The sequence below is a fragment of the Oncorhynchus clarkii genome, chromosome 14, assembly GCF_045791955.1.
Source record: "Oncorhynchus clarkii lewisi isolate Uvic-CL-2024 chromosome 14, UVic_Ocla_1.0, whole genome shotgun sequence".
Taxonomy (NCBI): domain Eukaryota; kingdom Metazoa; phylum Chordata; class Actinopteri; order Salmoniformes; family Salmonidae; genus Oncorhynchus; species Oncorhynchus clarkii.
The window spans coordinates 34,654,719-34,671,907 of record NC_092160.1 but is presented as its reverse complement, the minus strand read 5'-3'; the positions used below and the strand labels follow the sequence as shown (position 1 = coordinate 34,671,907).

The following is a 17,189-nucleotide window of genomic DNA, read 5'->3' as shown; positions in this document are numbered from 1 at the left end:
AGCCCAGTAACACGAGCCCAGTGCCCAGTAACACGAGCCCAGTGCCCAGTAACACGAACACAGTAACACGAGCCCAGTGCCCAGTAACACGAGCCCAGTAACACGAGCCCAACATGGTGGGCCCAGTAACACGAGCCCAGTAACACGTGCCCCAGTAACACGAGCCCAGTGCCCAGTAACACGAGCCCAACATGGTGGGCCCAGTAACACGAGCCCAGTGCCCAGTAACACGAGCCCAGTGCCCAGTAACACGAGCCCAGTAACACGAGCCCAGTGCCCAGTAACACGAGCCCAGTAACACGTGCCCAGCAGTAACACGTGCCCAGTAACACGGGCCCAGCAGTAACACGTGCCCAGTAACACGAGCCCAGTAACACGAGCCCAGTGCCCAGTAACACGAGCCCAGTGCCCAGTAACACGAGCCCAACATGGTGGGCCCAGTAACACGAGCCCAGTAACACGAGCCCAGTAACACGAGCCCAGTAACACGAGCCCAACATGGTGGGCCCAGTAACACGAGCCCAGTAACACGAGCCCAACATGGTGGGCCCTAAAATGTTTGTTTTTTACGGTTTTCACCCCGTCACTGTTCCATGTCAGTCTCTTTAAGGTTACTGCACTCTGACCTTTAGAGAGAATTTTAAAGAAGAATAGCATTACTAGATTTTAACAATACGTTTATTAGGTTTTCCAAGTAAAACTGTACAGAAACAGTCTAAACAAGAATTCCAAATAAACTCACATTAAAATAACCTTAAATACAAATTATGCAAAAAGACCCCCAAAAAACCTACGCCTCCTTGTGGAATTACATTTAATGTATCTTATACTTATTTACAAAGATAAAACACTTTAAAAAAAATACAACTTAAAAGCCTGGAACCAACATATAATATATTGATTAATGTTCGCCTCATTACTGAGGTTAGAACTGGTTAACTGTTGGGTACTAATAACTAGTTAATTTATGCAGTACAGCTAAAAACATGAAACATACGGTTACTCTATATTATAGCACAACATATTTAAAATGTATGCATTTGTGAATTCATGTATGGCACTTTTAATAAGATATTTTCTTAACATAAGAAAGTTGTATTTACACTTTACAAATACATTGTATTATGGCAATAGTGGAGATAATTCTCAACTAGAAAATGTCAAGTCAAGTTGCTCCCCACTTTCTTTTTGCAAGGATTTAAATGATCTTCCAGGTGAAAGCCTTTGGGGGGCGTTCAAGGACAAGAGGATAGCTGTCAAGATAACGTGTCATTCAGTGGACATACTGCACTGTATCATATTCCTGGTGTAGACACTAGAGACCCCTGAAGAACTGCAGAGAGAGTTCATAGCCCAGAAACATGGTGGCACTCATTGGGAAGCCTCGGATAGCGTTCACTGAGGCTCCGCGGAAGAAGACCTGGAGAGAGAGAGAGACAGAGAGAGAGACAGAGAGAGACAGAGCGAGAGACAGAGCGAGAGACAGAGCGAGAGACAGAGCGAGAGACAGAGAGAGAGAGAGACAGAGAGAGAGACAGAGAGAGAGAGAGAGAGAGAGAGAGAGAGAGAGAGACAGAGAGAGAGAGAGAGAGAGAGAGAGAGAGAGAGAGAGAGAGAGAGAGAGAGAGAGAGACAGAGAGAGAGAGACAGAGAGAGAGACAGAGAGAGAGAGACAGAGAGACAGAGACAGAGAGACAGAGAGACAGACAGACAGAGACAGAGAGACAGAGAGACAGAGACAGAGAGAGACAGAGACAGAGAGAGACAGAGAGACAGAGACAGAGACAGAGACAGAGAGAGACAGACAGAGAGAGACAGACAGACGAGACAGAGAGAGAGAGAGACAGAGAGAGACAGACAGACGAGACAGAGAGAGAGAGAGACAGAGAGAGAGAGAGACAGAGAGAGAGAGACAGAGAGACAGAGACAGAGAGACAGAGACAGAGAGACAGAGAGACAGAGAGATAGAGAGAGAGACAGACAGAGAGACAGACAGACAGACAGACAGAGAGACAGAGACAGAGAGAGACAGAGACAGAGAGAGAGCGAGAGAGACAGACAGAGACAGAACCAGAGAGAGAGCGAGAGAGAGAAAATAAATGTATTATAAAAAAAAAGAAATTCAATTAAACCTGTTCATAATAGCCAACCAAACATCTAGCTGAAACCACATGATTCAAGCCTATTTAAGCTTATTCAGGCTTTTTCAGGCCAAGTGCCTATCTTGTTAATGATTGTCAGGTATTGATCAAAATGTCCCTTCTCAGTCTCTCTGCCAAAACACAATTGAACAAGAACACCGGTGTGATCACTTGGAATGGGGATGTGACACAACACTATTGACTTTTAACTATTTTGTTACATCACAATGTGACCAAAACATGTTTGAACTTCCTCTTCATTAAGCTAGGAACAACCTTGGCAGTTAGATAATAACTTTTCTTTGGAACAGATCTTGTCTCGCCCTTGTGACTTTAACAGGACAGGTTGAGTTCGCCGGAGTTTAACTTTTAAACTGAAGGGACTAAAGCTGACTGTCAGCGATAGTCTATGTTGCCACAAAGCTACACCAAAACCACACATACAGGCTACTTACTGTTTTCCTTTTCAAATTAAATGTACTGACGAATCAATCTTAAAATGGCTACACTCTGGGCTGGTTTCCCGTACAAAGATTAGTCATATGATTGGACAAAAAAAAAAAAAAAAACATGCTCAAGGAAGGTTCTTCACTGAAAGTGCTGCTTCGTCCAGGTCTATAGGCTTAATCTGAGTCCGGGAAACAGCCCGTGTGTGTGTTTGCTTACATGTATCCCCTCGGTCTTGTAGCTCTGGACGATGCAGTGGACAATCCCTCTGTATTTCCTAGCGTGGAGAGCGTCAGCCTGTAGTCTGCTCTTCACCACGTCAGCTGGAGTAGCCGTGACCCACGAGATAGAACCTGTAGACAGAACCACGTCAGCTGGAGTAGAACCTGTAGACAGAACCACGTCAGCTGGAGTAGAACCTGTAGACAGAACCACGTCTGCTGGAGTAGCCGTGACCCACGAGATAGAACCTGTAGACAGAAACACGTCTGCTGGAGCAGCCGTGACCCACGAGATAGAACCTGTAGACAGAACCACGTCAGCTGGAGTAGCCGTGACCCACGAGATAGAACCTGTAGACAGAACCACGTCAGCTGGAGTAGAACCTGTAGACAGAACCACGTCAGCTGGAGTAGCCGTGACGCACGAGATAGAACCTGTAGACAGAACCACGTCAGCTGGAGTAGAACCTGTAGACAGAACCACGTCAGCTGGAGTAGCCGTGACCCACGAGATAGAACCTGGAGACAGAACCACGTCTGCTGGAGTAGCCGTGACCCACGAGATAGAACCTGTAGACAGAACCACGTCAGCTGGAGTAGCCGTGACCCACGAGATAGAACCTGTAGACAGAACCACGTCAGCTGGAGTAGAATCTGTAGACAGAAACACGTCTGCTGGAGTAGCCGTGACCCACGAGATAGAACCTGTAGACAGAAACACGTCAGCTGGAGTAGAACCTGTAGACAGAACCATGTCAGCTGGAGTAGCCGTGACCCACGAGATAGAACCTGTAGACAGAACCACGTCAGCTGGAGTAGCAGTGACCCACGAGATAGAACCTGGAGACAGAAACACGTCAGCTGGAGTAGAACCTGTAGACAGAACCATGTCAGCTGGAGTAGCCGTGACCCACGAGATAGAACCTGTAGACAGAACCACGTCAGCTGGAGTAGAACCTGTAGACAGAAACACGTCAGCTGGAGTAGCAGTGACCCACGAGATAGAACCTGGAGACAGAAACACGTCAGCTGGAGTAGCCGTGACCCACGAGATAGAACCTGGAGACAGAAACACGTCAGCTGGAGTAGAACCTGTAGACAGAAACACGTCAGCTGGAGTAGCAGTGACCCACGAGATAGAACCTGGAGACAGAAACACGTCAGCTGGAGTAGCCGTGACCCACGAGATAGAACCTGTAGACAGAACCACGTCTGCTGGAGTAGCCGTGACCCACGAGATAGAACCTGTAGACAGAATCACGTCAGCTGGAGTAGAACCTGTAGACAGAAACACGTCTGCTGGAGTAGCCGTGACCCACGAGATAGAACCTGTAGACAGAATCACGTCAGGAGGGTCAGGAGATTCAGTTGGATTTATTATTATTATTATTTTTTAAACAGTTGATTACATTTTTGGAAAACTTCATGTGATATCAAGATGTTTCGTCAAACACACTGAAACACACTGAACAGGCAGTTATTTATTATTATTATTATTTTTAAATGTGCTGAGACACACTGCTAGAAAGTCACCTTTCACTGGGATTGGAAGCTTTTTCCTTATGTTTAAATCAATTTAAAATCTCCAAAACTGTCAAATGTCCTGTCCTTGTTGCTTTTCACACAAACTTTTTTTATTTGACCAAAAACCTCAGTTTCCCACTTGCTGAGAACTACCAGGAGGGTAAACTACCAGGAGGGTAAACTACCAGGACCAGGAGGGTAACTACCTGGAGGGTAAACTACCAGGAGGGTAAACTACCAGGAGGGTAAACTACCAGGACCAGGAGGGTAACTACCTGGAGGGTAAACTACCAGGAGGGTAAACTACCAGGAGGGTAAACTACCAGGATCAGGAGGGTAAACTACCAGGAGGGTAAACTACCAGGACCAGGAGGGTAACTACCTGGAGGGTAAACTACCAGGAGGGTAAACTACCAGGATCAGGAGGGTAAACTACCAGGAGGGTAAACAACCAGGACCAGGAGGGTAAACTACCAGGAGGGTAAACTACCAAGAGGGTAAACTACCAAGAGGGTAAACTACCAGGACCAGGAGGGTAAACTACCAGGAGGGTAAACTACCAAGAGGGTAAACTACCAAGAGGGTAAACTACCAGGACCAGGAGGGTAAACTACCAGGAGGGTAAACAACCAGGACCAGGAGGGTAAACTACCAGGAGGGTAAACTACCAAGAGGGTAAACTACCAGGACCAGGAGGGTAAACTACCAGGAGGGTAAACAACCAGGACCAGGAGGGTAAACTACCAAGAGGGTAAACTACCAAGAGGGTAAACTACCAGGACCAGGAGGGTAAACTACCAGGATGGTAAACTACCAGGATGGTAAACTACCAGGAGGGTAAACTACCAGGACCAGGAGGGTAAACTACCAGGAGGGTAAACTACCAGGACCAGGAGGGTAAACTACCAGGACCAGGAGGGTAAACTACCAGGAGGGTAAACTACCAGAATATCTTTGAAGGATGTTATGTAATCCATCACAAGGCATCTATCAGCCCTTTTGGTACTTCATATTTTCACAGATGTCGTCAGGTAAAATAATACGAAGTAATTAAATATGATGATTTTAAAATAAAAACAGAATAGACAAAGCTGTAAAACATTATCCTAAATATAAACCATCAATTTAGCGAATAACATTGGAAATTGGGGTACCTAGTCCGTTATTCAACTAAAATGAGTCTTCCGCATTTAACCCAACCCCTGTGAATCAGAGAGGTACGGGAGACATCCACGTCTTCGGGAACCCAGGGGAACAGTGGGTTAACTGCCTTGCTCAGGGGGCAGAATGACAGGTTTTTACCTTGTCAGCTCAGGGATTCAATCCAGCAACCTTCCGGTTACTGGCCCAACGCTCTAACCACTAGGCTTCCTGCCGCCCCATGGTGTTTATTATGGGGGTTTCAGCATGAAATATCCTTTAAAAACATTAACACTCTTTTTACTATGTCAATATGATTTGGTTGTCAATGTTTTGGCGTGAAACTGGCAGCAGTTATGAAAAATGTCAACAGTCGAAAGAGTTAAATGACAATAAATGCCACTGTTGATTAGATGCTTTTTAAAAAATGAATTAAGCTTGGACCACATGGTCTAATTCAAATCAACAACACCTTTCTCAAATATTCAAAACGGAAGGAAGTGGTCATAACTAAGAGTTCTCCGTGACTTCAGTGTCACCTCAAAAAGTGTCTCTTGGATAATGCTAATGTTTCAGACCCCCTTTTTCCATCAGGTTACCATCTAGCCGAGGTCCCAAATGTCATTCAGAATATGGAGTATTGACAGAAATAAATAAAAAAAAGAGTGGAAGAATTCACTTTAACCTGCATTGGCTAATCAAAACCTAACATACAGTAGATGTGACTATATACACAAATACATTTTGTAAAAGTTATTCAACTATAAATTACCGAAATTACTGAAGATTCCGGTAACCTTGGTAACTACCAGTAGCTTTGCAACCCTACTGAGAACTGAATCATCCCACATTTCATCAGGATTTCTGTGTCAAAAGGGAAATGTTTTATTAGTCAATACAGCTCCATGCAGTGTACTGGGATGACGTGTCAAATCAGTTGCTTACCTCAGCTATACCTCCAGTGTCAGCGGAAAGGAGTAGACTCAAATCAGAGGTCATTCAACTCATGAACTAATCAGATGTCTTTGACCTATTACATATGTCCATTGAAGTCTTTATCACAGCAGACTGTTGGGTGAGTCAGACCATGTCATCATTTATGGGTCACAATCTGCTGGGTGGCTGTTGTGGAGTAGGCCAATGATTGCATAATCAAAGAACGAGGGTTGGAAATGCTTTCCCTGGACCTTTTAGCAGTGAAGGCATCACATCAATAAGATGCAGCAGGCAGCTGAGCAAAGCAACTGCCCCAAAATGCTGGTGTGCAGTGGAGGCTGCAGAGGGGAGGACGACTCATCGTAATGGCTGGAACAGAGCAAATGGAATGGCATGCGTTTTGATGCATTTGATTCCATTCCACTGATTCCGCTCCAGCCATTACCACAAGCCCCGTCCTCCCTTAATTAAGGTGCCACCAACCTCCTGTGGTCTACTGCATAAACTAAGGAGGCAGATGCGGGCTAACCAAGGCAGTAATCAAACTATGTTACTCACAATTTGAGTAATCCATTGGATTACATTACTAACTCGTTTTATTGTCATGTAATCAGTAACTGTAAATCATCCTCCCAACCCTGGGTAGGCCTACAACATTTTCAAGATGGCATCATAAAATGGCATAAAGTAATGGCAAAGTTTTTATAGGTGGTAGACAAAGTTTTTATAGGTGGTAGACAAGGTGAAGACAACTATTCAGCTTTGGACTTGACACGAAGACTGTAAAGGTGCCGTTCTACAAAATGAGTGCCTTTTGTGTGTGTATCTTTGATATTTTAAGTAGAAATTGTTCACAAATATTGATTTTTAAAAGCTTGTTATGTTAAATGAAGTGCCCTTTAATATAGACCACACGGAGAATTAAAATCAGTCTAATTTTGACTATGAAAAAGGCTTGCTAACGTGCCCAAGTTCTTCATTTTGACGTGTCCCTCAGTGTACCACAGCCTTTTAGCTGAACGCTCCTTAGCAGATAACCCGAAGGAACCTTTTTATTTGCATTAGCTAGACTACATTCTCCGCCAAGTCCACATAGCAGCAACATTAGAATTCCTGCATAAGTTATGATTCCAATGGGGTTAGCCGTTAGTTTAGAGCATGGAGATAGCAACCAGGGCCATAAATACACATGAGGACACCGAGGTCCAGACCCGTCAATTTTTTTGTAATTAGAAAAATATAATATATTTTTTAAATTTTTGTTCAAAATAAATTAAGACAATTATAAGTTAACATGTAAATATTTCTCCCAGTGTTGAGCAAAGCTCAGAACACTTAAATGATTGATCTGACTGAGTTCTAAACATGCCTGCCTCTCTGTGAACGAGTGGAATCATGAACAGTGGTTTGTTCGTTATGTTCACCTGCCTCTCTGTGAACGAGTGGAATCATGAACAGTGGTTTGTTCGTTATGTTCACCTGCCTCTCTGCAAACAAGTGGAATCATGGACAGTGGTTTGTTCGTTATGTTCACCTGCCTTTCTGTGAACGAGTGGAATCATAAACAGTGGTTTGTTCGTTATGTTCATCTGCGTCTCTGTGAACAAGTGGAATCATGAACAGTGGTTTGTTCTTTATGTTCACCTGCCTCTCTGTGAACGAGTGGAATCATGAACAGTGGTTTGTTCGTTATGTTCATCTGCCTCTCTGTGAACGAGTGGAATCATGGACAGTGGTTTGTTCGTTATGTTCATCTGCGTCTCTGTGAACAAGTGGAATCATGAACAGTGGTTTGTTCGTTATGATCGCCTGCGTCCCTTGGACTTGTGTGCCAGATTTGCAACACATTCCCCACTCTCTAAAGCAGCTGTATTTGCAACACATTCCCCACTCTCTAAAGCAGCTGGATTTGCAACACATTCCCCACTCTCTAAAGCAGCTGGATTTGTAACACATTCCCCACTCTCTAAAGCAGCTGTATTTGCAACACATTCCCCACTCTCTAAAACAGCTGGATTTGCAACACATTCTCCACTCTCTAAAGCAGCTGGATTTGCAGCACATTCCCCACTCTCTAAAGCAGCTGGATTTGCAACACATTCCCCACTCTCTAAAGCAGCTGGATTTGCAACACATTCCCCACTCTCTAAAGCAGCTGGATTTGCAGCACATTCCCCACTCTCTAAAGCAGCTGGATTTGCAACACATTCCCCACTCTCTAAAGCAGCTGGATTTGCAGCACATTCCCCACTCTCTAAAGCAGCTGGATTTGCAGCACATTCCCCACTCTCTAAAGCAGCTGGATTTGCAACACATTCCCCACTCTCTAAAGCAGCTGGATTTGCAACACATTCCCCACTCTCTAAAGCAGCTGTATTTGCAACACATTCCCCACTCTCTAAAACAGCTGGATTTGCAACACATTCCCCACTCTCTAAAGCAGCTGGATTTGCAGCACATTCCCCACTCTCTAAAGCAGCTGGATTTGCAACACATTCCCCACTCTCTAAAACAGCTGGATTTGCAACACATTCCCCACTCTCTAAAGCAGCTGGATTTGCAACACATTCCCCACTCTCTAAAGCAGCTGCATTTGCAACACATTCCCCACTCTCTAAAGCAGCTGCATTTGCAACACATTCCCCACTCTCTAAAGCAGCTGGATTTGCAACACATTCCCCACTCTCTAAAGCAGCTGGATTTGCAACACATTCCCCACTCTCTAAAGCAGCTGGATTTGCAACACATTCCCCACTCTCTAAAGCAGCTGGATTTGCAGCACATTCCCCACTCTCTAAAGCAGCTGAAGGCGTCCACATGCTTCCCAACCGGAACATTTTGTGCCTATATTATGATGCCATTTTGTGCCTATATTAAGATGCCATTTTGTGACGTTTTAGTTCATTTTGGTGTTTTTCAGGCACACATTTTTTCTTGATGCCTGCAGGAGGAAGCAGAGAAGAAAGACAGAGGAAGCATGCAGAGAGAGGTTAGTCCAGTGGTTGCCCCATGTGGGGTCCCCTGATAAAATCTGTACTAATGATATCAAACAAGTTAGGAACTTTAAAAATATATGATATGTTTCAATATTTTCACATGGCCCATCTTCCCTATAGGCCGACATTAAAATGCTATCAACATGCAAACAATAAGGTTTTAAAAATGTCCTACATTTTCCTTTCTACCGGTGGTTGTTCCTTCTACTGAAGTTTATAGTTTACCCATCACCCACCTTTTAACACTATTTACCACTCATTATACAAAATTGGAAGTCATTTTCTAATAATTAATGCGAATGTGATAATACAATCATCTGTGTGCTTCATTGATATCTGGTTGTGCGGAGCTTGATTAGTAATGCCTAGGAATACAAATGTGAACGCTATGTATTTTGAAAAAAAGAGAAACTGTATTTATGTAAAGAGTTGATGATTTTTCGCAAGTCATCATTACAACTGACTGACTGATGCTACGTGTCAGTGTGAATCATTTCTCATATTTCCGCCCCGTTTCGGGGGTATAACATTACAATTGTACAGCTAATAGGCTACATGCTTGTAGATGGACTGAGGTGAATGAAGCTATAGCAACAAGGTGATAATGGCTGGGGTCATTTTGGCTTGTTGTTGCCGTTCTCCAAATAGCATTTTAAAAAGTGTTTTAAATTGTACAGAAATGCAGTAAATAAGCTTCAACTTTCAAAAAAATATCTTGAAAGGAGGGAAAGGTGGGTGGGTGGGTCTCCCCCATCCGGACCTCACTAAAACTCAATCCCTGGTTACGGCCCTGCTAGCAAAGTCAGGATTGTGATTTCGATGTACGTATGGGCCCAATAACCCTCCATCAATATTCTCTGGCCTAGTGGAAAACAAAACGAGGCCACGGTTTCAACAGAACGCTCCTTTATCTGACCTAAAGGCTAATTTCTATTTGCTTCAACCAAGCACAACTAGCAACAGTAACATTACCATTCATCCGTAAACACCTTCCAGTTACCTGCCAGTCCTCCAGACACCCATATAGAACAGGGATGAGGTGATGACCTCCCTTCAGAGGATAGCCAGCGACGGAACAACGCGTAGGGGATGAAGTACAGCGTGTACCCAGGGACGTCTCTCAGGACCATGGCCCCGGCTCCTCTGTAAAGCCCCCGGATCCCCTCAGTCCGCAGTATGGAGCTGATGCAGTGGATGGGCCCTCTGTAGGTCGGCTGGCCCTGGAGAGTCACGGAGCGCACGGCGATGTTCCCGTTCCCGTTTCCGGTCGTCCCGGCGAGGGACAGGTTCTCTAAAATACAAACAATAAACAAAAGATCAGGCTGTACTTGACTTTATTGACTGCTCATGCAGAAAGAGGATAGTTTGGATTAAGGTTCAATCTTATGCGAAGGAGGCTTTAACTGTATACCAGAACAACAGGTGATGGTGAAGATTTAACACGTATCTTTATACAGTATAGGGCATCATAAAATACACATGGGGCGCCACTCAAGGACGTGTGGCGCATCGTCATATAAAAAAAAGGTGCAGCAATTTCCGTTTTCGAAAACAGTGACTGATCACTGACGTAGGACATTGACATGTGATTACGACACCTTTTAGTTTATCAACCTTTAAGTGAGCTGGTTACAATCCACGGGATTTATCATCTCATGCTAGCTTGTCCGAGTTGCTGTTGTGACATATGAATGGCAGTTGAAAGACTGATGGGGCTCTGAACCTGAATAGGCAAATTATACGTTTTGGTATGGTTCCTTGAACTGTCAACTATTCTAGACCTCTGGGTAAAGTCCCACTAAAATGAGCTTTCTAAACCCATGAGTACTATTGGCACTGTACCTTCTAGAAAGGTCTGAAAGGATAGTTATAATACTCTCTAGGTTTCTTCCTAGGGTCTGGACTTTCTAGGGAGTTTTTCCTAGCCACCGTGCTTCTACACCTGCATTGCTTGCTGTTTGGGGTTTTAGGCTGGGTTTCTGTACAGCACTTAGAGAAATACATTTGATTTATACTAAAGGAAATACCTGCTAAAATATGTACCTTCTAGAATGGTCTAGAATGTTGTATTGGTCTTTGACTTTACCTGCTAGACAGGGCAGAGTCTGCATCTGTAGTCTGATCTTAACCAGGTCGACCGGCGCTCCGAGTCCCACTGACATCAGCCCTGTCAACATGCTGGCCAGGGTCATGTCCAGCATGCCACACGGCTGCCTCTCGTCACCATGGCGGAACTTGCTAATAACCCTCTGTGTGTTGTTGAAGAACCCAAACACCACTGAGTTATACACAGTGATGCTGGCCAGCGGGAAGGAGAGACCCTTGAAGAAGCCAGCCACCTAGGATGAAGAAAAATACAAATGAGACGTTTTATGCAACAGTGTGGTCTGTAGAAGGTCCGCGTCCCAGTATACAATTTGGCAACTGGAAGGTTTTTCCCCCACCTCCTTGCCAGAGAGAGAATACATAGGGAGTATTCACAGCAAGGCTCAAGGATATTTGTTAAAACAAAAGCACAGTTGCTTCAAAAGTAAAACAAATATTTCCAGAACTGGTACAGCTAGGCCTACGGTATAATCTACAGATAAGAGTTTGTGAAAATGAATTTAGGATGTTCTAATTAACTTTTTTGAGTAGTTGTCGAGGTTGACACTTTATGTCCAAGGCCTCCGCAGTTCTAAAGGGAAACGGTACCAACAGCACGACGACAAATGGCTTATCATGCCAAATATTATCCCATGGCCTCCTATGGATTATCATGCCAAATATTATCCCATGGCCTCCTATGGATTATCATGCCAAATATTATCCCATGGCCTCCTATGGATTATCATGCCAAATATTATCCCATGGCCTCCTATGGATTATCATGCCAAATATTATCCCATGGCCTCCTATGGATTATCATGCCAAATATTATCCCATGGCCTCCTATGGATTATCATGCCAAATATTATCCCATGGCCTCCTATGGATTATCACGCCAAATATTATCCCATGGCCTCCTATGGATTATCATGCCAAATATCATCCCATGGCCTCCTATGGATTATCATGCCAAATATTATCCCATGGCCTCCTATGGATTATCATGCCAAATATTATCAAATGGCCTCCTATGGATTATCATGCCAAATATTATCAAATGGCCTCCTATGGATTATCATGCCAAATATTATCCCATGGCCTCCTATGGATTATCATGCCAAATATTATCCCATGGCCTCGTATGGATTATCGTGCCAAATATTATCCCATGGCCTCCTATGGATTATCATGCCAAATATTATCCCATGGCCTCCTATGGATTATCATGCCAAATATTATCCCATGGCCTCCTATGGATTATCATGACAAATATTATCCCATGGCCTCCTATGGATTATCATGCCAAATATCATCCCATGGCCTCCTATGGATTATCATGCCAAATATTATCCCATGGCCTCCTATGGATTATCATGCCAAATATTATCCCATGGCCTCCTATGGATTATCATGCCAAATATTATCAAATGGCCTCCTATGGATTATCATGCCAAATATTATCCCATGGCCTCCTATGGATTATCATGCCAAATATTATCAAATGGCCTCCTATGGATTATCATGCCAAATATTTTCAAATGGCCTCCTATGGATTATCATGCCAAATATTATCCCATGGCCTCCTATGGATTATCATGCCAAATATTATCAAATGGCCTCCTATGGATTATCATGCCAAATATTATCCCATGGCCTCCTATGGATTATCATGCCAAATATTATCCCATGGCCTCCTATGGATTATCATGCCAAATATCATCCCATGGCCTCCTATGGATTATCATGCCAAATATTATCCCATGGCCTCCTATGGATTATCATGCCAAATATTATCCCATGCCCTCCTATGGATTATCATGCCAAATATTATCCCATGGCCTCCTATGGATTATCATGCCAAATATTATCCCATGGCCGCCTATGGATTATCATGCCAAATATTATCCCATGGCCTCCTATGGATTATCATGACAAATATTATCCCATGGCCTCCTATGGATTATCATGACAAATATTATCCCATGGCCTCCTATGGATTATCATGCCAAATATTATCAAATGGCCTCCTATGGATTATCATGCCAAATATTATCCCATGGCCTCCTATGGATTATCATGCCAAATATTATCAAATGGCCTCCTATGGATTATCATGCCAAATATTATCAAATGGCCTCCTATGGATTATCATGCCAAATATTATCCCATGGCCTCCTATGGATTATCATGCCAAATATTATCCCATGGCCTCCTATGGATTATCATGCCAAATATTATCCCATGGCCTCCTATGGATTATCATGCCAAATATTATCCCATGGCCTCCTATGGATTATCATGCCAAATATTATCCCATGGCCTCCTATGGATTATCACGCCAAATATTATCCCATGGCCTCCTATGGATTATCACGCCAAATATCATCCCATGGCCTCCTATGGATTATCATGCCAAATATTATCCCATGGCCTCCTATGGATTATCATGCCAAATATTATCAAATGGCCTCCTATGGATTATCATGCCAAATATTATCAAATGGCCTCCTATGGATTATCATGCCAAATATTATCCCATGGCCTCCTATGGATTATCATGCCAAATATTATCCCATGGCCTCGTATGGATTATCGTGCCAAATATTATCCCATGGCCTCCTATGGATTATCATGCCAAATATTATCCCATGGCCTCCTATGGATTATCATGCCAAATATTATCCCATGGCCTCCTATGGATTATCATGCCAAATATTATCCCATGGCCTCCTATGGATTATCATGCCAAATATCATCCCATGGCCTCCTATGGATTATCATGCCAAATATTATCCCATGGCCTCCTATGGATTATCATGCCAAATATTATCCCATGGCCTCCTATGGATTATCATGCCAAATATTATCAAATGGCCTCCTATGGATTATCATGCCAAATATTATCCCATGGCCTCCTATGGATTATCATGCCAAATATTATCAAATGGCCTCCTATGGATTATCATGCCAAATATTATCAAATGGCCTCCCTCCCATGGCCTCCTATGGATTATCATGCCAAATATTATCAAATGGCCTCCTATGGATTATCATGCCAAATATTATCAAATGGCCTCCTATGGATTATCATGCCAAATATTATCCCATGGCCTCCTATGGATTATCATGCCAAATATTATCCCATGGCCTCCTATGGATTATCATGCCAAATATTATCCCATGGCCTCCTATGGATTATCATGCCAAATATTATCCCATGGCCTCCTATGGATTATCATGCCAAATATTATCCCATGGCCTCCTATGGATTATCATGCCAAATATTATCCCATGCCCTCCTATGGATTATCATGCCAAATATTATCCCATGGCCTCCTATGGATTATCATGCCAAATATTATGCCAAATATTATCAAATGGCCTCCTATGGATTATCATGCCAAATATTATCCCATGGCCTCCTATGGATTATCATGCCAAATATTATCCCATGGCCTCCTATGGATTATCATGCCAAATATTATCCCATGGCCTCCTATGGATTATCATGCCAAATATTATCCCATGGCCTCCTATGGATTATCATGCCAAATATTATCCCATGGCCTCCTATGGATTATCATGCCAAATATTATCCCATGGCCTCCTATGGATTACTGTGGGACAATACAAAAGGTCTCCGCACGAGTGACTAAGTCGCTTTGGGTAAAAGTGTTTGCTAAATGGTATATATATATTTACATTTAGACGACAAGAGCAGTAACATATCACTTACAGTTTCCTTTCTGTAGATTTGGAGGACACAGTGAAGGGTGTTCTTGTATCCTTTCCCAGCTTGTAAACGGGTCTGTTGGGTAGAATCATAGAATGGGATATGATAAGAACCTCAACATTCCTCCTACATAAAACAACGGCCTACACAATCTACAACAGGTAGGCTAGGTGATGTGTGGTCACTCATGTTAATGTTACTGCAGGCCTATAGCCTACTAAATGGTAACTGTGTATGAGTAGATAAACTATTATTACATGTTTGGTAAAAAAACACAAGGTTTGACATTAAGGGTTGATCTATTGCCTAGAGCAAGTGAACTGAACAGTTGGGCAAGTTGAGCGTGCTCTGAGGTTGCCCCCATTGGGCTGTTTATTTAAAAAAAAAAATATTTACTGACAACAACCAAACTGCAAGCATTGATCTGTCTGGCTCCCCTCCATTGTTTAAATGAAAGAGACAATTGTCTTTCAGACCTTAATGTCAATCACTGATTTAAACCAGATCGGACCGTTTCCTGGAAAACCAATTAAGCCTAGTCCTAGAACTCAAGATAAACAGAGAATCTCCATTGAAAGTGGATTTAAGTTTAAGCTTGATCAGTGTCTGGGAAACCAGTCCTTTATGTGTTGAACCGTGTGTCCTCGTATGTACCTTGACTGTGTCCAGCGGATGACCAACAATAACACTGGAAGCTCCTATTGGAAAAACAGATGGAAACCACGTTTAGGAGGAGTAAGGAGGGATGGATGGATAGAGAGTGTGAAAGACAGAGAGAGAGAGAGTGAAAGAGAGAGGGGGAGAGTTAATATATAATGTTGTTTCAGTGGCACCCTGCCTAGAACATCCAACCCTCCTCAGACAATAGAACTACAGTACCACAGATTTCAGGGCAAACACAAGAGACAACAGAAATAATCATATCCCGGCCAGACAGCAAAACACTACCACTGCTTAGGGGTCATTCTGACTCAACATTTGCAAAAACAAAACTTAGGCCGATAATGTTCATAACTACAGTAGGCTGCCTCTAGGCGAATAACAGGCGATGAAGAGTGAAAACCGTTGCAGCATTCCACAGTATCATTATGCAATGTGCAACTACTATGCCCCTACGGTCCGTTTCATGGTAGCGCGCCTTGCAGAAGTAGAATATAGAAAAGGAGAACACTCAAAATAAATAGTCAAACACGTACAACTGGTTATTTCATTATTAACTACATTTTGATTGGATGATAAATGTTGAGTGTTTGATCAAAATTATCAAAATGTCCAGCGCTATGTGGGCAATTCGATTTGGAAAATCTGCGCATGTTCCAATTATTCATATATCTACTTTTTTTCTAATCGAACATAGATTAGACATAGGCCTACATAGCAAATGTATTGAAATAAAACAAATGATATACAAAAACGATATGCAATAGTCCCACACCGCTCTAATCCCAAACTCATCCACACATAAAACATCTCATTCTACAGCTAATTAACTAGTTAAAAAAATAACGGACACTCACCTCCAATCCACCCTGCAAGGAAGTCATCTAAATGAAAACAATTCATTTTTGATCGATATTAATTCCTTTCCTTCTGTCACTAATCACCGGTGAACAGAAATCTTAAGTGTCTGGAATTCAACGTCGATACAGACACGCGGGGTAAGATATTTGAGAAGCAAAGTAACAAAAATGGACTTTCCTAGCATCTATGTAAACTTCCAGATAGGTATAGGAGGGTCTGTAAATAAACATAAAGACAGGGATTGGGCGTCTCTAAACCAATCAGCATCTAGGATTTATGTGTGACACTTGCCGTCTGAAGACAATGGGACAATTTGTTTTGATGGCCCGGTGCCCCGTCTGCGTGGACAATTTGTTTAGGACCACCTGAAAAGTCGAAATGTTCCAACTACTCTGAACCGGGGCACAGGGCCATGCATACCTGCCAGGAAGCAGTTCCATCC

General features: G+C 43.1%; 1 protein-coding gene across 9 annotated transcripts; it reads right to left on the bottom strand.

Moving 5' to 3' along the window:
- Positions 1-660: 660 nt before the first annotated feature.
- On the bottom strand, positions 661-16,975 carry LOC139366559 (solute carrier family 25 member 48). Of its 9 annotated transcripts, none has more exons than XM_071104190.1 (8): positions 16,744-16,975; positions 15,881-15,924; positions 15,230-15,301; positions 11,492-11,744; positions 10,406-10,696; positions 3,194-4,003; positions 2,808-3,160; positions 661-1,420 (listed from the first exon to the last, which is right to left on the bottom strand). In XM_071104190.1, exons 1-8 carry the CDS (start codon positions 16,787-16,789, stop codon positions 1,316-1,318), a joined length of 1,974 nt encoding a protein of 657 aa, XP_070960291.1. In that variant the 5' UTR covers positions 16,790-16,975; the 3' UTR covers positions 661-1,315. The 9 variants fall into 9 exon arrangements, with proteins under 9 accessions (XP_070960291.1, XP_070960293.1, XP_070960295.1 ...); XM_071104192.1 differs by having other exon boundaries at positions 2,808-3,514; positions 3,548-4,003; XM_071104194.1 differs by having other exon boundaries at positions 2,808-3,379; positions 3,431-4,003; positions 16,744-16,974.
- Positions 16,976-17,189: the final 214 nt, after the last annotated feature.

Excerpts from the sequence above, each read along its gene's own strand:
- LOC139366559 (XM_071104188.1), bottom strand. The coding sequence starts at position 16,789 with ATGAATTGTTTTCATTTAGATGACTTCCTTGCAGGGTGGATTGGAG. Across the intron at positions 15,925-16,743 it reads CCTTGCAGGGTGGATTGGAG|GAGCTTCCAGTGTTATTGTT; the intron begins GTGAGTGTCCGT and ends TTTTTCCAATAG. Across the intron at positions 10,697-11,491 it reads GACTCTGCCCTGTCTAGCAG|AGAACCTGTCCCTCGCCGGG; the intron begins GTAAAGTCAAAG and ends TTTGTATTTTAG.